Source organism: Photinus pyralis, unplaced genomic scaffold (assembly GCF_008802855.1).
Source record: "Photinus pyralis isolate 1611_PpyrPB1 unplaced genomic scaffold, Ppyr1.3 Ppyr1.4_unclustered_Scaffold450, whole genome shotgun sequence".
Lineage (NCBI taxonomy): Eukaryota > Metazoa > Arthropoda > Insecta > Coleoptera > Lampyridae > Photinus > Photinus pyralis.
In genome coordinates this window covers 592,805-613,082 of record NW_022171596.1, presented here as the reverse complement: position 1 = coordinate 613,082, position 20,278 = coordinate 592,805, and the positions used below count along the sequence as shown (strand labels likewise).

General features: G+C 39.7%; 2 protein-coding genes across 2 annotated transcripts in view; both read right to left on the bottom strand.

Moving 5' to 3' along the window:
* Positions 1–20,278, bottom strand: part of LOC116182274 (laminin subunit alpha-like) — a 45,455-nt gene that overhangs the window by 18,094 nt on the left and 7,083 nt on the right. The window contains exons 10-16 of the mRNA XM_031502793.1: positions 17,362–17,602; positions 17,185–17,312; positions 16,654–16,952; positions 16,323–16,604; positions 16,048–16,274; positions 14,373–14,703; positions 14,036–14,324 (exon numbers count right to left, since the gene is read on the bottom strand). Of these exons, the coding sequence (XP_031358653.1) occupies positions 14,036–14,324; positions 14,373–14,703; positions 16,048–16,274; positions 16,323–16,604; positions 16,654–16,952; positions 17,185–17,312; positions 17,362–17,602 (1,797 nt within the window). The remainder of the gene's footprint in view (positions 1–14,035; positions 14,325–14,372; positions 14,704–16,047; positions 16,275–16,322; positions 16,605–16,653; positions 16,953–17,184; positions 17,313–17,361; positions 17,603–20,278) is intronic.
* On the bottom strand, positions 6,562–9,839 carry LOC116182276 (putative exonuclease GOR). The gene is made up of 2 exons (XM_031502795.1): positions 8,839–9,839; positions 6,562–8,605 (listed from the first exon to the last, which is right to left on the bottom strand). Exons 1-2 carry the CDS (start codon positions 9,730–9,732, stop codon positions 6,872–6,874), a joined length of 2,628 nt encoding a protein of 875 aa, XP_031358655.1. The 5' UTR covers positions 9,733–9,839; the 3' UTR covers positions 6,562–6,871.

The following is a 20,278-nucleotide window of genomic DNA, read 5'->3' as shown; positions in this document are numbered from 1 at the left end:
TAGCCTTTGGGCTCATTTGCTTCAGTCGTTTTACAATAGAACAGATTTTTGTAAATTTTGAATTTGTGTCCACATCAACAAAATTTATCTTTATTTAGTAGTATAATAAGTGCTTAAAAATATCATTTTGGATAGTTTACTTCAACAGTACATCTGTTGATGACTAAATCCTTGTCTGTAATAGACACGCATGTTAATACAAGGTGCAGCAAGTAGTTCTCCCACTTTTCAAAAAATGACTGTGCGAGAAGAAATGATCGGAGAGGGATGCGGTGTTGTGTGTTCGACGCGGAAAAGACTCAACTTTTAGTAGTAACCATGGTTTGGTCACGTGTGCATAGTGCATATGTTGTTTAGACGTTTTTTTAAAAAAATGGTGAATCCGTTATAGCACCTCAGAGGGCGTTCCGCACAAGGTACGGTTGACAGTTCACAGATCCAGTCTGTGATAGAAAAACGATTTTGCGTTAGGTTCTTAAGCAACCAGACTCCTCGAAATGGATTCGGACCGCCGAAAACATCGCCAGAGTGACGGCATCAATTGAGCAGCCTCCTAGGCGCTCTGCACGAAAACATGCGGCTGCTCTTCGAATCTCGGACAGAACTGTGACACGAATTTTACACTGTGACTTCAAGTTTCATCCCCTACAAGATTGTTAAGGTCCAAGAATTGTCCTCAGCGGACTGGGGAAAATTACGGGGGTTGTTGTAACGCGATTCTTGAGGCTGTACCGCTCACCGCTGTTTTATGGTCGAGCGAGGAAGCCCATTTCCACTCGCCGGGCTTCGTCAATAAAAAAAACTTCCACGTCTGGGACGCCCAAAATCCTCGAGAGTTTCATCAGAGGCCTCTTCACAGCCCAAAAGTTACGGTTTAATGCGCCGTGTCCGCCATTTGGGATCATAGGCCCTTACTTTCTTGAGGAAGGCGCCGGCGCTACAGTCACCGTGACATTCCAACGATACTGCAACATGTTGGAGGAATTTTTGCAAGGCCCAGAGAACTTCTGGTTCCAGCAGGATAGGGCTACAGCCCATCGTTCAAGTGAGATTCTGCAGGATAGGGGCTCCGGTTAAGTGATCTCTCTGCGAGAGGTGATTTCTTGGCCTCCTCGCTTCCCAGTGACTTCTTCCTGTGGGGCTACCCCAAGAGTGCGGTCTACAAACACCGCTCTAAAACCCTTGAAGACTTGAAGGAGATAAGTAATCGAGGAGGAAATCATTCGAATTGACACCGGTATGCCGAGGAGAGTCATGGAAACCTTTCGCGAAAGACTCCACATGTGCGTCACTCGCCAAGGCCATCATTGGGACGACATATGTTTTCAAATCATTAGTGAAAAAAACTTGATCAAGTATAAGCTTTCGAATAAAATGAATTTTTTTAATATATTGTTTTTTTAACAACTCCTCCAAATGTGGGAGAATTAGTTGCAGCACCCTGCATATTTTGATATAGAGAAAGAAAGTGTAGAATCGCAATGCATTTAATATATCCTTTTTTACATTTTGTTGTCACCTCTTTGAGTACCTAATCAAAATTCAGATTTTTAAAATGACGATAAAATACGATCAGGGTATTAAGGGCTCGGAAGGCGGAATCATAAAATACGTAAACTTGTAACAAATTGAACATTTAATCAGTTCTTCCTTGGGTGATGATAAATAAAATACTTACTCAAAGCAGAATTGAAAAATTCGAAACCGTGTGGGAGATATCTTGTCCACAGACGGATGGACGGAAATCATGAACTTGCTAATAATCTATTAAAGTGGGGGATGTAGGCACTGTTTTGTATTTTCGTTTATCGGTATGGGGTTTAATTAATTTACATGCATTCCAATTAACCAAAATAGAAACTCATCTTAAGCCTTATTAAGTAGTTCAGTCTCTAAGGGAATTTACCATTGAACGTCGTTAAACATACCGCACCGCTTAAACTTTCGACAAGTACTACGCGGCAAATTGGTGGGTGACGCGGTAACGAATATATGCAACGATTTTCTTATCTTTAGTCACGCCTCCCTTTCGAACGACTGCACCAAATTAGACAATTCTTTTTTTGTTACGTTTGTTATTATCAGGACAAGATTTGTATAAAAGATAATTTTCAAAATATGGTACGGAAAGACATAAAAAATAGTATTTTACATTATAAGCTATTTCTTTTTTCCGTTATTTTTAATCACAATATACCGGGTGTTGCCTAGCGCGACGCAGCATAGGGATTTCAATGGTAATTTCTTTATAGCCAATTACTAGCTCCCCTAATTATTTTAGAGCAAAAGTGTAAATACGTTTTTTTAGAGAAAAAAATACTGCATCTGTTCATACGATTACTTATAATTTTCCGTTTTTAAAACCGTAGAAATCCACAAAATAAAAAATTACATTTTTATAAATCAGTGAGGCTTTGGAATCTTTTAATAAACTACAAGCGCATCGCATCTGTTTGACGTCGAACGATTTTCATATTTAATTCTGTTTCAACTAACCGACGCAAGAAAAAGCGTCTATGGAGTAATGTTTTTTTAGAGAATGAAATGCTGCATCTGCATCAGATACTATATTGTTTATCATCTTCTGGAACCAGAGTACATAATCGATGAAAAACAAATTGATTTGAGGAAGAATTGTTCTTAAACTTAAGTTCGGATTTTCCGCTACTGCAGCCAATACGTTGAATATATTGTCGTTTTCCTGGTGGTTTTGACGCATTTTACACGTTATTGCACTTGCAGTGATTTAACACTGTTCTTGTTCTTTAAAACTTGCGCACAATTCTGTCTACTGTGGTACTGCTTGGAATCGGTCGATTGGGGTACCTCCCAGAAAATAAGGAAATTACTTGGCGGGCATAAAACAACTTTAACATTTCCACTTTCTCTTCACTTAAATACATGATAAACAATTTTATGATTAACTAATTTATAAACAAGTATTTAATATACGTCAAAGGCAAATGATGAAAAGTTATCGCTGTTTTTTAGGTAATTCCAAGGCATATCTGATTTATTATAAATGTACTTTTTTATTTTGTCGATTTCTACGGTTTTGAAAAACGGAAAATTATGAGTAATAGTATGAACAGATGCAGTATTTTTTTCTCTCAAAAAAACGTATTTAGACTTTTGCTCTAAAATAATTAGGGGAGCTAGTAATTGGTTATAAAGAAATTACCATTGAAATCCCTATGATGCGTCGCGCTAGGCACCACCCTGTATAGATGGCGCCATTAGTGAAAATAAAAATGAATGTTTATATCATTTATTTTATTAGGTATATTATTTATTTTATGGCTAAACAGTTCATTCGATTGCGATGAAACTGAGGAATGTTTGGACGCACGCCTGCGAATGTCTCTGATATAGTAAAATATATAGGTACTTATGCATGCGCTCACATCGGTTCGTACACCACGATCTGCTGTTACCCTGCGTCCTTCTCTATCATATGGAACAGTGAGGTTGTCGCAATTCTAAGTAGCGCGCGAGAGAGAAACATGTGTATTATTCTGTGCGAGAGAGAAAGAAGCAGTGTGGTGAGAGAGAGTGCATGCGTTCTCTCCATGTGATAGAAGCAGACAGAAACATTACTTACATTCATTTCAATTAAGGGTACTCTGGACTTAATTTCTTCAGGCAACCCATTTCCAATGTGTTTGTTTACATATTAAGTATGATAAAAAATGCATTCACTCCATAAATAGGTGGGCAAAGCTTGACCCTATGTGGGATCTTGTACCATTACATTATTCAATCATAGACCGGGAGATGGTGACACGTTTTGTGGTGTGATTTGCTACAAGTATGGCGACCATTCAAAGGTTTAATTAAGTACTCCTCAAAACGAAAATGGTGCTAACTCTCTGGGAGTGGGGCCGTTATTGCGTGACGATTGTTTAAACATGTCGGAAAATTTTATGATTTTGGGCAATTTGCTACACAAAATTCTTTAGATTTTCTGGTAGTCGGTGACAAAACGAATGACGGAAACGAAATGCCATACTTTTCCGGTGGGCCTTATAGCCCGCCATACTCATTTGAACGTGTCGATTGTTTTTTTTTTTTTTGGGTGATTTGCTACAAGCTCATTTTTTTATGAGCATCAAGTCCTCAATCAGTAATATTCACGAAAATTACCCTGCCATACCGCACCGACGGGGCCGGATAGCCGCCATACCGGCGCAAAGATGTCATTTTTGTTAATAATTTTGGGTGATTTGCTACAGTATGGCATTTGGATTTTCTGAAAGTTCATGCTCCACTTTGATCCATGATGTATGTGCCATACTCGTCATGAAGGCTAAAGATGGCGCCATACTCGAACATCTGTTTTCCTAAAACATCTTTGTGCTATAACTGGGACAAGCAACATTGTCATCGGTCTCTTCTGTTTCGTTGCCTTTGCCCTCGTCACTACTCAAATCGATTTGATCTTCATTCTCTTGGTCAATGCGATCCAGAATGATATATACGACAGTAGTGGGCATGACGTCGCCGTCGAACCAATTAAATTCATAATTATCTGGGTCCGTTACCTAACTTCCATCCATAATTTTCAGGACTATATATTGATGGGTATTTCAGATGCGCAGTGCCAACTTTAATTATGAAAGCATTTAAATGAAATTTGATACATATATGCATTTAGAATAAAAGCAAATGTAACAGCAAACAGGTGCAAAATTTGGTTTTGAACATGCTATAGCCATACCCAGGAGCTCGTTTGCTATAACGTTTATTATTATTATTATTAGTGTTACTTTAATTTGTATAATGTTCAAATTTTCATCGTTTTTTAATTCGAAATAAATACAACTGCCCTGAAAATTTTATCAAAATTGATCCAAGTACACTGGGTGTTCAGATACTTATGGCGGGTAGTATAAACTTGACGGCAGCTGCTACCCACTACCTGCGATCCATTGGATGCAATGCAGAACACAACGACCCCGACCGGGACCTCTACAACTTGACTAAGAGGTTCGAGTGGGGCGGAGAATATTAAGCGACATAACATCTCGTGATAAAACAATATTGGCCTGGGATTCATGTTTGAAACTTGATATTTACTTTTATTACACCTCAAACTGTCACGAAAAATTGGTGCCATACTCTGTAGCAAATCGCCCAAATTTTCCGAAAATTCTTACATTTTTGAAAAAATATTATACATAATTGGCCCATGGCCACAGGTATGGCGTATCGAAATTTCTATTCCTGACTATAAAAATAACTGGTGGAAAAATTTATAGGGTGTAGAAAATCGCCCAAAATTATTAACAAAAATGACATCTTTGTGCCGGTATGGCGCGTATGCGGGCCCGTCGCTGCGGTATGGCAGGTTGATTTTTGTGAATGACTATTGAGGACTTGATGCTCATAAAAAAATGAGCACCCAAATCACCCAAAAAAAAACAAACAATCGACACGTTCAAATGAGTATGGCGGGCTACAAGGCCCACCGTAAAAGTATGGCATTTCGTTTCTGTCATTCGTTTTGCCACCGACTACCAGAAAATCCAAAGAATTTTGTGTAGCAAATTGCCCAAAATCATTAAATTTTCCGACATGTTTAAACAATCGTGACGCAATAACGGCCCCACTCCCAGAGAGTTACCACCATTTTCGTTTTGAGGAGTACTTAATCACCATCTCCCGGTCTATCATGCAAAACGCACGAAATTTATGTTATAGTTACACTACTGTTAGGAGTGTTAATGCATTTTTAATTTTAATATAAATTTTATGGTAGCATCATTTGGTCAATTTTGAATGGAACGAAATTCACCCTTCTCTGTTCGGATTATTAATGCAAGAATCGTTAATTAATATTTGGTTACCCTGTTTATCATTCCAAAGTTGTTTTTTGCAAATATAATCAAAGGTTGAAAAACCTTTTTCAACGCCTCTCGCCTCTCCTACCTAAGTTAGGTGGGCACAGTTTCATTGTTTATTTTTCAATGTTCAACATTTACATATTTTTGTAGTATTCCCATCTTTGACCTGAACTAGCAAGATCTGGCACGCGTGTCCGAATATAACACAAGGAAAAAAAGTGACTTACACAGCAGACCACAGCACAAGTCTCCGGAATATGCCGACTGTCACCTATATCTCTACTCTACCACACTATGTTAAACTGCAACAAAACATTTTTAAATTTAAAAAGGATCTGAAACGTTTTCTTGTAGAGAGATGCTTCTATACTCTCTAAATGATTTTTTTTTAGTAATGTAATGTATTTTTTTACGCATCCTATGCACTACAATCATATGTCCATGGAAATAAAGAGTATTATTATTATCATTATCACTCATGTTGCCAAAAGAAATAACCAACATAAGAAGATTCAACAAATTCTTTCTAGAGCATCATAGCATGTTGACTAGACAATTCCCATGTCCTTAAATCGAGTAGCATTAATTATTATTATTTTGGAAGCTCGATTATTGAACAAGGCACAATAATAGGTAGTACAATTCCATCTCTATTAACTAGTCGACTTATTAAGAGGTCACGGATGAAGCACTCAATCTGTATTATAATAACAAATTCTGAAATTATATAAAATTTTATATAAAAAAGCATTTTACAGACATTCAAATCAAAATTAGTTACGGTGTCATTTTGTTTTGACATTATTATCAGTACTGCACAACTGATCATAACAAAACAACAGCCCCTCCAAATATTAACCAAAACTAAATATAAATATACTTTTGATACGCTGCATTTAATAAATATAATTATCAATATCATAATCTTTTGGAGAGTGCGCATGACACTTTAAACCTATACAGATATACTTCATTCTACTTTCTCAGCAAAGTAATTTATTCACTAATTTAATGCACAATCGATCAATTTATGTTTTTATGCCCCGCGTTTTAAAAGATTCTTTAACTTTCCACTGAACGAGTTCCATACAGGCGAGAGCGTCCTCCGCACTGTCGTGCCCCTGCACGTCGTTCTGAATGATTTTCTTTAAATACTCCCTGGCGAGATCGCGCAAAGCCCTCTTATGTGGTAGCCCGAACTTGTGGGGAAATAATACGGAGGTGTCGATTATTTTACTGTGGATAATCTTTAAAGCTTTCATGTCGGACTCTAAACTGTGTCCGATTAGGATCGTGTTTGCGTTGCACAGATGTAAAATGTTCGCCTGCACCTGTAAAATACTCGTTGCCGTTCGATTCATTTGCTCCTTCGTTATTCCCGAGAACCTCGTGTTGTAATCGATAATCGGACTGAGCGGTTTCACTAGACTTTCGTACACCGTTTTGCACTCCGAGTTCACGATCGTCACCCTAGTCAATTCCAAGCCCTTCGTCGTGTAGCACATTTCACAATCCAACGCGAACACCTCGCTACTTCTGGGATCATCGTCGCGTTCCGGCGGCATCGTCATTTGATACCCTTCGATTTCGCCGTCCGCATTGTTTCGTTCACTCTCACTAACGTGGGTCGCCGCGGTAACGCAGCCCGTACCCTCCCCACTCTTGCAACAGAGATAGAAACTCTCACCTCGAAATGTGCGTTTCTTTAACGGGTGATACACGCACTCCTCTTCGTATAACGCGAAACCCTCTTCGTCCACCCTGTACAGCTTGGAGCACCGACAGCATTTACGATCGAATTCGTCTAGACCGATTTTCGAGTGCTGCTTCTGGCACGGTACCTTCCCGAGGCCCGGCTTTCTCCCCTCGCGCGGAAAACCATGCAGTACCAACTCGTCGTCGGTTAAAACCAATTGCTTTATATTATTGTAGAATTTAACGCCCTTAATCTCGCTCCCGCCGTCTTTGGGAACGGTTGTGATGTCACCCGGCAGTATCGGTCCCAAGCCGGACATCTCCCTTTCCTGCAGCTCCTTGCGCAACCTGTTGATCGCGAGCATCGCCGAATTCCGATAAGTCACGAGCGCAGAACACCTCTCGTAGCACTTAAACTCCTCACTGGCCGCCCTCTGCTGAGCCTCGTCCACACGCATGTATAGCTTGACGCATTCGTCGAAAATCATCGACAGATACCGCGAGCGGACGTTAACGGGTAACTTCGAACGCTCGGACTCCAGAAGATCGGGCATGTCGCCGGCGGACACGTCGGGAACGTGCGCCACCCGCTTCTCGCCCTTATTCGACTGCGCCGTCGTTTTCAAGATCGAATTGATCGCCTTCCGCTTGGCCATTTCGTCGATTTTTGCCTTCGCGCGCTGTATCGAGTTGACGTTCTGTACCGGGGCGATTCGCCTGGGTTTGCTCGACGCTTTCCCGCCGAGTATGTCGTCGATTAGGGACGTCGACGGCGGATCTGGCGGTTTCGCGACTTTGCGGACTTTCGCCGGAATCGCCTTTTGGGCGGGCACCTCTGCCGGTCGTTTTAACATGTGCTTCTTAATTTCGCTTAGATCGTCCTGCTCCTCAGCGGCGTTTAATTGCATCTGTCGGATCGCTTTGAAGCGATTGACCATGATTTGGGCGGCGCTCGGCATGGCCGGTTTTGAGTTCTGAAATGTCTTCGGTTTATTCTTATCCGCATTATCGTGTGCAATTCGTTTTTTCAGTACCGCAACCGGCTGCTCCTCCACCGATTTGATTACCTGTTAGCGTCATCAAATAAAAGGTTTTGTTAGAATTTGGTCTCTATTTTAAGGTGTGCCGTTAACAAAACGTGGTTTAATATTAAGCGTAGGGCTTCAGGATTCTAGTTTTATTACTCTACACTCAATTTTAGACCACGTTTTATCGTGACTTTGTTAACCCATAAACAATCATGTGGTACGAAAACACCACCAACCCCGCACCGCCACAACTAATTGAGCAATTAACCTACCTCTGGGAATATTTCGGGTTCAGTCGGTTTGTACTCGGTAAATATCTTGTAGCACTCCTCTATCGGATCCTCCTCCAAATCGGAATCATACAAATCTTGTAAATCGAACGAACCGTTCCCTAAATCGTCCGCTAGATCGTCGCCATTCTCTTCAATTTTAGGCGACTTCTCCTTCTCTTTCTTTTTCTTCCGGCTACCACTCGACTCCCTACTTTTATTTTTGTGATCATTCCCCCGTTTATCCCTACGACTCGAACGGTGCTTATCCTTCGAGCTCGATTTCGAATTGGACTTGCTACTACTATGCCGTTTATCGTCCTTAGAACTTCGGTGTTTTGAATCCGATTTCTTAGAACTATGCTTCGACTTCTCGTCAGTCTTCGACTTACTCTTATCTCTACCTTTGCTTTTAGACTCCTTTAATTTCGGCTTCGAAACTTCTGCAGCTACTTCCTCGACTGCTTCGATCTTCCCATTAGAATCGTTTATAAGCTCGTCGATCATTTCAAATTCGTTCTCCAAATCCTCAAAGTTTACATTGCACTCGACCTCATCCTCGTCTTTCTCTTCGACGTGATTCACTTTTGCTGTGGTCCCCAAAACGCTAATAGGAGTTGGCTTATAAGTGGGCAAGTTCTCGTTAAACCGAAAACGAAAACTACTATTTTCAGACGGTTGCGCCAAGTCGGGCACGTAACTGATCGGAATGTGAGTCTTTACGTTCGCCAATTGGCTTTTGGGTGTTGGATTGTAAGTCGGTACCTCGGTACTAGCAGAAGTGCTCTCGCAATCTGCGTTTTTCCTTCTGTGCCTAAAATGACAATATGGCCTACCGCAGGAATTTTCGAAATAGGGACAGTCGATATTTTGATATAATCCCATTGTAGGTAACATTTTTGCTGATTTTTAACGTAAATTTAATTATTTTAACGGAACACGCAATCCCTTAATGAAACGAACATAACCTCACACACGACAGATAATTTTGACAGATATAAACAACAATCTTACCAGTGGCGTAACTACGAAGTTTTAGTACAAATTTTTATACAGTGACGCCCAAAATATCACAATCCTTATTCCAGCTGATAATTTTAATCTAATCAATTGGTAAGCGTTGGTAATATCCGCCCGAACAATTTTTGTCTATTTCCTATTAAAGGCCGGTTTTACAATTACACTTTTACGCAGAATAAGATATCCTTGGAATAACTGCCATAGCAACATGTATCTCATGGTTGATACAATTGTAACCAACGCAACCGGCGACATTTATTCTAGGTATAGCTTATTCTCGGTATATACCTGAATTGTAGAATCGGCCCTTAGTAACGTCATCTTTCATCCAGCAAAACTTTGGCAACGTGAAAAATAGCATTTTCCTTTACGACTTAGAAATTTGCCCCTTTTCCTCCCAAACTTCAACGACGGATGTAACTTTTTATCACCCGAACCTAAATCGACTTTTCGAAATTTTCATGCGTCGCTGCAGCTACTATCGAAATCGAATATTTTACACTATTGAGATATTAATGAATTTTTTAAAAACAAGTCCTATCGCACTCACGTGGGGTGCTTTGCCTATTGCTCTCGACTCTAAGGAGAAGATTCTACGCAAAAATTCCAGGCTTCCTTTGAATGGAGAGTATACCGTCAAGATATTGGCCTCATAGTACAATATTACGTCAAAAGTTAGAGCCAAGAAAATCATTGAACAAATCGAATTCGCTTAACGGTGATAATCGATGAGACCAGAACAAACACTTTTCTCAAATAAACTAAGCACTTCGTCTCATAAAAAAATTATATTTTTTCCATTTTTCTTCAACTACACAAAAGATGAGACTATGGATTTGCTTATGTATCTAGGTGTGCCATTACTAAATTTGCAAAATCCTATCTCACAAGGCCGCGCGGGGCGAGAAAAATGCAAATTTTTGAACATAAAAATGGTGGACTTATGTTTTGGAAATTTGAAAATAGTTTTTAAGGTTTCTGAAAAAAATAATGGAAAAAAAAACTTTTCATGCAAAGAATCTAACCTGAGCCGTCCCGTTGCAAGCCCTAGGATTCTTACCACTACTATGGCACACATTCAATCGTAAATAAACTGACGCAAGGAAAGTTTTAAATTCCTGACAAGTTGCGACAAATCTGCGCATGCCGCGAAAAGTACCTATAGCTATCTTGCGCGCGGTGATCTAATCGAGTCCCCCGTCTCCCTCGCGCTCGGACCGTGGAAAAAAACTGTTTCCTGAAGCCTATTGAATAGATATTGCACTACTTCACTAAAATACGAATCGTCACCTGCCGAAAATGTGGGAATCATATTATGTTCTGCCGCCAGTTAAAAACGTTGAGCAAGCCCCACTTTAGAGCTTTCTTAACTCAGGTACAAACGTAAACAAAAGATTTGTAGAGATTCTGCAAAGACCCTGATGAAACTCTGCACCCATACATTTTGAGAAGAGATTTTATACAGAGCCTGTAGGGACTTTGAATTCTGTTGAGATTACTTAGACTTTAGAGATCCTATATAAGTCCTATACATATTCTTTAAAAACTACGTTGAAATTAGTTGCGAGTTCCTACTGAATTTTGAAGCAATTCTGTCACGGGTTAATAGAGCCCTTGCGTGGACTGTGTGGAGATTATAGAATTGTGGAAAATGAAGTACTAATTTCTCTAAAGATTCGAAAATTCTGTAGGGATCGTCTAGATGACGGGCCGTAATGGGATTGTAGGTCTACTGTAGTCTACGAACACTCTACAGAGCTTCTAACTTAAGGTCTTAAACCGAAATGTGAGTCCACCATGCTACCATAATACCGCAATTTACTGATAAATTCCACTAATGCAAGGTTAATTGCATTTTAATGACACAGTGGACAGCATTCAACCACAAAATCCGATAGCGATACTTAAATGATTATGGACTAAAGCAACAGCATTTGAGCTATGCGGCCGGCTGTGCTGTTTCTTCTCATGTGTGCCTTTAAAATTACACATCAGTTTACTTACACTAACTTCTTTCTCAAGAAAGTGGAAAACTGTGATGAAAAGAATGTGTCCCGGGTCTTTTTTGATATACGCAATGAAGGGGGACGGCAATATTTGGACTTGCTCGTCGCGTTTCCGAAACCTTTAGGCGAAACCGTTGGGGTAAAAAGCAGGCGCCCCTTCGAAAGCTTACATCACCTTAATCCTTTTAGGCTATGACAGATATCGAATTGACACTGGATGAACAAATCTATACTAGACTCTTCACTATACGTGAAAAAAATTCTTGCACCTCAATGCACAAGTATATGGGGGAGTTTTCCTATGCACTAGAAAGGAGCGGTGGATTAACTCCTGGCGTTTGCCCTATAAGAAAGGTAAAATTATCCATTATACATTATCAAGGAGAGTCGGATCGTTCACGTTTTCAGAAAAAAATTATCGTTCGAAACCACCACCTGGATTTTTCAAAAATCGCCCTGCAAACTTTTCCATTTGGACATTTGCGGATAACAATATCCTTACTTGACCATGAAAATAATCACGCTGTTTTATTTTGCATGCGGTTCTATATCGAAAATGTCGTAAATTAACTTACATTAACTTGCGATGATTAATTATATGCACCAGACTATTAAAGGCATACTTCGATAATGTCTCTGCTACGCCCACTACCAAAATAAAAAACGCTCGCAAGAAGTTCAAAAAGCTCTTTAAGATCGGTCTTTTAAACACCCTAAAGAATTTTTAGAGGTTCTTAAAAAACTTCATAGGACTATACACTCATTGTACTATACCAAACCTTGGATGACCTTGAATTAAAAATATTTGGATATGGTGACTCTAAAACGCTTAAAAAACGTATGTCCACACTAGGAGACTGTAGGTTAACTGTTAAAACCTGCTGGCAACTATTACATTATCTCTAAATGCAATTACTATAGAGAGAGCCTTCACGTACCTACATTCAAAGACTCTTTAAGATTCGGATATGATATATTCTTGTTTTTTTTACGACCATTAAGTGGGTAGACTGTCCCAAATAGTTATAGGACACAGACCCCCAAAATTGAGAGCCTGATGCCTTTGATAGCCTTGTTACAGACACACATTATAAATTGTTCTACATAAATTAAACGAATAGAAAGACCTCAAACGGCGGTCTAAGTGCATCAGTTGCACATTTAGGTACTACATATACCTAAGATAATTACGTTAGAAATTCGCACCTCCTTATTATCATTTTAATAACCAATTGTAATCTAGGGAAAACGTCGCATGCATAAACACAAGCGGCATTTACCAAATCACACATTCTAATTACAAAACATATTTTTCAAACCATGGTATATTTACAGCTATAACGTCTATGCACCTTACAGATTACAGATACCAAAGTACCTATTCAGTGTTTACATGAGCTTTTTGGATCTGTGTATATGATTCAAGCACTTTTCAAAATGGTTAACAATAGCTATGCGAATCTAGCTATAAAGCATTTATTAACTTGAACATTCTTAAATGTTTAACCAATTAGTTGCAAATTCACCATAAATATTTTTCTTCTATTTTGAAGAGCATGCTTGCCTCTCTATAAAACCAACAGCAATACATTGTGCAAATGAAACAATACACTTCCTTTGTTCAGAAGGTTTCATTAAATATATGTATGTTTACCATAGTGAGTGGCAAATCATCATATTATGTAAATTTATTATGGTATAATACATAATGATGCCATTTCTGATAAAGTGGATAGTGTTCAACTAAAGTAGGTGCAGTTTTATAGTCTCCTTTTAATTTTTGAACCCACTGTTAAAGAGTAGAGGCGAAGTATTTACCTACATTTACTGAGAATGATGCTCACTACAAAATCCAATTGAATACCTACCTCTGCAATACTCAAAAAGGAGTAAACAAATTCATTATTGTAGGAAATTCGTAAGGTAAGAACAACTTAAGACCTTCTGCAGAGGCACCTCTAAAAAGCATTATGCGGGTCACTCTGTAATTGGGCGCAAGCCTGTTGGGGGCCCAGAACAAGAGATAATAAATAAATAAATATCATTAAAGAAAGACAGTAGGCTATACTCTTCCATTCTTTACCACATAACTGTTTAAAAAGCTCCCTGCCATTCCAAGCACTTACCAGTAGTCTTTTCTGCTCGGCATGTTAAATACTTAATGCTTTGCTTACTTTATGCTTGCTATCCACTTCTCTGCCTCTTGAGCCTTGTTGAGTGAATACTGCGTCTGATTATACAAGTCGTCTAAATTCTTAGCGAACTGATTTAAATTACTCTTGCTGCTGTTAAACTCCTGACTGGTTTTATCCGCAGGTTTTTTGAATTCACGTAAGTTGCTGATCAGCTCGTTCGCCTTCGTCAGCACGGCACTGGCGCCGCTCTCCTTCTCTTTCAAATCGAACGCCTTAATCTGCTCCAGCATCTCTTCGGCTTCCATGAGCGCGGCCTCGATCTTAGGGCCTGCAATTGGATAACGTTAGTTACCGTTCGCGTAAACTTGGTGGGCACCTTCTCCCGAAATCAAACTCGCGGATAGGGTTTCGATGTTGACTATCGCGGCGTTAGCCTGCGCGGCGGCGTCTCTCACCCCCTCGAGAACGACGTACGATTGGGCGTTGACATCGCCGACGACCGAAGCCGCGTCTTTACCGCTGGTCGTCGAGTAAACGGCCTTTCTGTTTAGATTTTCGGCGAATTGTTCCAGCGCTTGAATGTTTAATAGAGTGGGGCTTAGATCGATGGCGTTCGGGTCGAGTTTTTCAACTCTTGGTCGTAACTGTTCTAATGTGTGGTTGATGTGGGACAATCGTTGAGTGGTGAAGTATCCTGAATCGGCGGCCTAAACAAAAGATTTGCATATTTAAAATTATTGTTCAAATTCAAATTTCGCGGTTCACTAACGGAGCTAAAATGGCTGCCATTGGCGTTACTTTAGCAATCTAGGGACTTTATTCTGTACTAGAAACATATATAAGAAAATTGGGAGCATGCGCACATCTAGGTAATATACTACTAAATATGTATGGGAATAGTTGCGGCCTCGGACGGACGGGCGGGAACAATGGCAGCAGAAGCAGAGATGTTACATAATATACTATATATAATATTTGGATGGAGTCCCAAATCGTACAGTGAGACATAAATGAAATGAAACTTTACGTAATGCTATTCAAAAATGGGGAAAAAGAGACCATCTACAAACCCAAATCAAAGAGGAAATTACAGTTCATAGCACATGCCAAAAAATGTTGGTTTATTGTTATTGAATTGGTGTCACCGTGTTCTTTTTCCTTTTAAAATCGTTTGTAATTGCGTATTATTTTCTTGTTTAAATTTGATGGCTTAAATAATTTATTTAATATATAAAAGGAACCTCTGGTCGTTTGCGATAAGGAGTTCTTATCAGACGAAAATTGAATTAACTTATCGTTGTTAGAAGATGTAAGTGTTTTACGATATGTGCGTTATTTCGGCGTAAGTGGGGACGCGTTCCTTTAAATCGGGCGTTATCAAGCCTAATTGTGATTTTTGAGGAAGAAGATTATCGTGTAGTGTGATTCTTTAAATACTGAAATCAACGTAAAAACAAAATTGCTGCTGCTGCGAGTTCCGCGACGATTAAAGAACGTCTAAATTTGTTTACGCAAAATCTCCCGTAATCTGCCGTGTTTAGTTGCAGACGCAGTTCGTCGGTTTCGAAATAAAGTGTATAGAAGAAGTTAAACAATTTTAATAAGAGATTTAAATTATTTTCAAGCGACGTGGTAAAAGTTTGTGAAAAGTTTTTAAAACGGTTTATCCGTATTCGGAAAAACTTTGTAAACAAAGCAGTTTTCCGCTTAGAGAAAGTTAAAAGTTTCTACCGTTCGAGCAGCCACCGAAAATCTTTTTCATTTAAACCCAGTTCGAGTTATTGAGTTCAGTTTAATAGAGAAAAAGTGGTTTCCTGAAGCTATTAGCGAGTGCTTTTGTGTCTTTGATCAGTGCGGCTAAATATCGCAAGCTTTTTACGACCAGATTATTTGGATTCTTAAAAAAACTGTAATTAATTTAAGATTTGTTTAAATTTTTAATTATCGGCCACCTGCGTGCGGTGTATCATATCCAAACAAGTTTTTTTCTCTCTGGAGAGTTTTGTGGCACGGAATAAATTTTTTTCTTGTCATGTTAAATAAATACGTACATAAAATTCGTCCAAATAGGGTTGAATTAGAGACTGCAAACCTGCAGTATCATCCAATAAATTGTCAATGCACTTGTCACAAGGGTGGCAACCAACTTCCGGTATAAATACCCATCGGAACGGGCACTGGTCGCACTTTTCACCCTCGACACCAGGAAGACATTCACAACGCCCCGTTTGAGTGTTGCATCCGAATCCGACAGAGTATTCCGTTTTACAGCCACAAGCTAGTAATTAAGAGATAAATGCAAACAGAGCTCCAAGAGAATACTTACAATTGCATCCTGTTTCGCTATAATTCCAAAACCCGGGCGCGCAACGATCGCAGGTTCGCCCAGTAACGCCTGGTTTGCACATGCATTGCCCAGTAGAATCGTCGCACTGTGAGCTTAAAGAAGCAACTCCGCATGCACAGGGTATACAACCCTGTCCGGATTGGAATCCAAAATGATCCAATTGACAACGATCACACTTTTCACCGATAACGTTTGGTTTACATTCACACCGTCCGGTGTAACTATTGCAATGGTGAGTTCCAACATAATCGCAGATGCAGGCTGTTAGTTGCCCAATAAAAAATCAAACAAAAGAGAGGATCATACTCACGTTGGCAATCCTTAGCTAAAATCGCGTCGCCATAAAATCCAGGCGCGCATAACGCGCAAGTTTCGCCGTACGTGTTGTTAAGACAGCGCAAACATTCACCGGTTACTGTATCGCACGAACCGATCTCGGTTGGGTTGATATTGCCCGAGCATGCACAAGGTTTGCAATAATCGCCCAGGTTTTCTGGTTGCCCGTAATAGCCGGTGGCGCAGGAGTGACATCGCGCCCCGAAATAGCCCTCATTACACTGGCAACTGATTTTCTCACCGTCCGCGCTCACTTCGCATGAGCTTGCAAAGCTGAAAGTCGATTAAATCAGGATAAAGCCAAATTTAAGTTTGATAAGTAGTTTTTTCGATCTTAGGATTAAGTAGTTTTGCTTCGGTAGCCAGATATTTCGGACGCCTTAAGTGGAATCAAAATTGTGTCTAGTAGTAAAAAAAGTAGACCTCCATTTGACATGTCGAAATAGCTGGCTACTGAACGAATGTCTTCTTTGGCCTATACACCCTACTCAAAATTTAAACTTACTTGTTCGAAGCGACCGGTAGAGGGCACGCGCATATTAAACAATCGCTCGGAGTGCCTTGTAACGCGTTGCCATGGTAGGCGACCGCACATTCCTCGCAGTGATCACCGCGCGTGTTGTGCTTGCAACCCTACAATCCGATTTGCCAAAAGAAATCGTGGAAGGTTTAAAACACTTACGTAACAAACTCCAGTGTTGACATCGCATTCGTCGGCATGCCCATTACATTGACACTGAACGCAATATCCCCCATGCGGTCCGGAACTTATCCTATAATAGCCTGCAGCGCAGTACTCGCAAGAGAGACCGTCATATCCGGGAGGACACTGGCATTGTTCTACGGAGGCGGCGAATTTAAAGTGACCGTCTTGGTGGTAGTATTGCATTGGTACTGCATCATCCAATAGCACGTTTGATAATCTACAAACAAAATTCAAATTAAAGTAGAGATCCGATAATCATTTGATTAGGTAACTGTTAGTGTAAATGTAGCTTTATAAGCTAAGAACTTAAATTGTTAATATTGGTATATCAAATTGACTGACGTCTATCTTATTGAGTCTCTAGTAATATGAAAAGTTTCTCAAATTTGTTTGGTCTTCAACTCGAGTTTAGAGCATAGTAGATAGGATATTATACACCAAAGAGCTTAAGAGTATGTTTTAATACCAAAAGCAAAAAGCACCCCTTTGCTGCAAGTACACCTAAGGAGTGATGCACAATAGTCCCGTGGTATAGGGTAAGTGGGGTGAATATACCGCCCATGCGGGTAATTCTGCTCATCTTATTTTGCACACCCGAGCGTCGACCATGGCTCCGCGCATAGGTAAGAGCCAGGGTGAGAGCTGAGGTCTCGCGCATAAAATTGAGTTTAGTATTTTTTTACCCTCAACCATAATGCCACTTGCTGTATTGAATCATTTGTTTTTTCACTGCATCTCGCAAGCATCCACTTTTCATGCACTTTAACAACAGAAGTTTTTTGTTTAACACTTTTGTACCCCCCGTTTTACATTTCCGCACAATGCACGGTTTCGTCAGTTTTCTCAAAGCGGTGGTTTTTGATTTGCGTAGGGGTTCAAAGAGGTGCGGCGGTAGTCCTTGTATTTACAAGTCAGCTATAACTGTTGCCAGAGAACATTCCCAGACTCACGCGCCGCCCGTGATGATTTTTGGTACTACGCGGCAGTCGAAGCGTTAACGGACTCACTTCGCACATAGGAAACAGGCTCGAGTTTCCAGGCCTGTGTATACGACCGTGGTTTAAACCCACAAAAAATCAGGAAAGAGTGAGGCTCGATACAAGTGCAGAAAAAAGGAACAAAACACATTCGGATGTGCCCATTTGATATCTGGTGCCCATAATGATCATTTTTGCTCGCCAACGAATGGTGTAATAGGTGGTCGCTTTAGGATTAAAAAATGTTGGTTTCAAATTTTACAAAATTGCATGTATAGGAAATCTGATATGGATACCACTCATAAAGAAAGAGCACGGAACTAATATGCGAGAAAACGAAGGGCGTTCCGATAAAGCAACGAGTGCAAGCACAAAAGAGTAAAAACGCCACAGTTCTAAAAACCGTTCTGACGCAGCATGAGGGTCGCACTTTCTGCTATACCTTCGCATGTATAAAAAACAAGGCTGAAACCTGTTTTGCGCCAGGGTCGTTTCGGGCTCGACGAGAACATAAGTAAAAATTGAGTGAGAGAGAAGGGTGCTTTGCCGAACCCTCAAGGCGAAACTATGGAACTGGAGCGCGGCATTTTTAAATCGAGTAATATTGGATTCGTAGCCGAACTTTCGAGTTGAATTCGAAGAGAAAATTATGCCGCCATTTCAACGAAATTATTGTCGTGGGTGCTTTTTAAATTCATTGTGACTTGCCATTACGAGCAAAACCAAGAATAAGTGGCGTATTATTTATGCAAAAAGGAACCAGAGCCTCAGGTTTTGATTTTCAGGTTATAAATGGAAATAAAGAACCAACTTCTGCAAGGCTAGCTGCGGAATTAATTATGTCATTGTTCCAGTAATTAAAAAATATTTTTACCAGTGCCGTAGAGAATAAAATTAATTTTATGCAAGGGGGGTTTACAAACCCTGTAAACGTAAATAAACCGTTGCAATAGACCCACAATTAAAAATAAATGGTCCACACAACACGAATATAGAATAATTTTTCATTTAAAAGCCAGGCAATGACATGCGCGATCTCTCTTCAAATTCAGATCCGTGAAGTCTAAGTATATGGCTGGATCAATAAAATTTTCCGCCATTTTCAAACTTCTGTAAAACCTTCTCATGGTGACCCACTGCTACTTATCATAGATAACCATGTTAGTGACTGCACCCTAAGAGTTTTCAATTGTTATCGGGAAAATGGAATTGGAATTTTCACACAGCTCTCACTGTGTTCAACCATTGGATGTGGCCTTTATTTATAAGACACAGAAAACGGCTTAAGTATAAGAATCAATGCGATAGTGTCTTTCCCATCCCAGTCAAAAAATTATAACCAAAGAGCGTGCCGAAATTGGTAGCCACGAAATGATTCGAAGCAATGGTGTGTTTCCACCACACTTAAATGTTTTTTCACAAGATGACATTTTGACCGCTAAAAAATTAAAAATATAAATTAAAAAGATAACTTCCAGAGAGAGAAAACTCTACAAATTTAAAAGGATCTGAAACCGAACATAATCAACTATAGATACTAGATCAAAAGAAGTGATATAACCCATACACCTTCATGCAATAGGTATAAAAATATGTACCTACACATAATAAGTTAGGCACAACAAAAAGCAACACGCTGAAATATTCACAGTTACCCATTTAAAAGAATGATAGAAAGGAAAAAACAAAAAGAAAGAAAGAGAACAAATGAAATTAAAAAACCAAAACAAGTCAGTCATTTAAATAAGTTTTGGGGTTTGGGGTGTCAACAAGCATAGAAACGCAAATTTTAAACACGAAACGTAAATTTGTGGCGTGAATCTTTATAAATGTTGATTGAATAAATCTTTGCTAAATATTTCTTTCCAATTTTACATTTACGGCATTTACCCCGCTTACCCTATTGCACTCTAGTA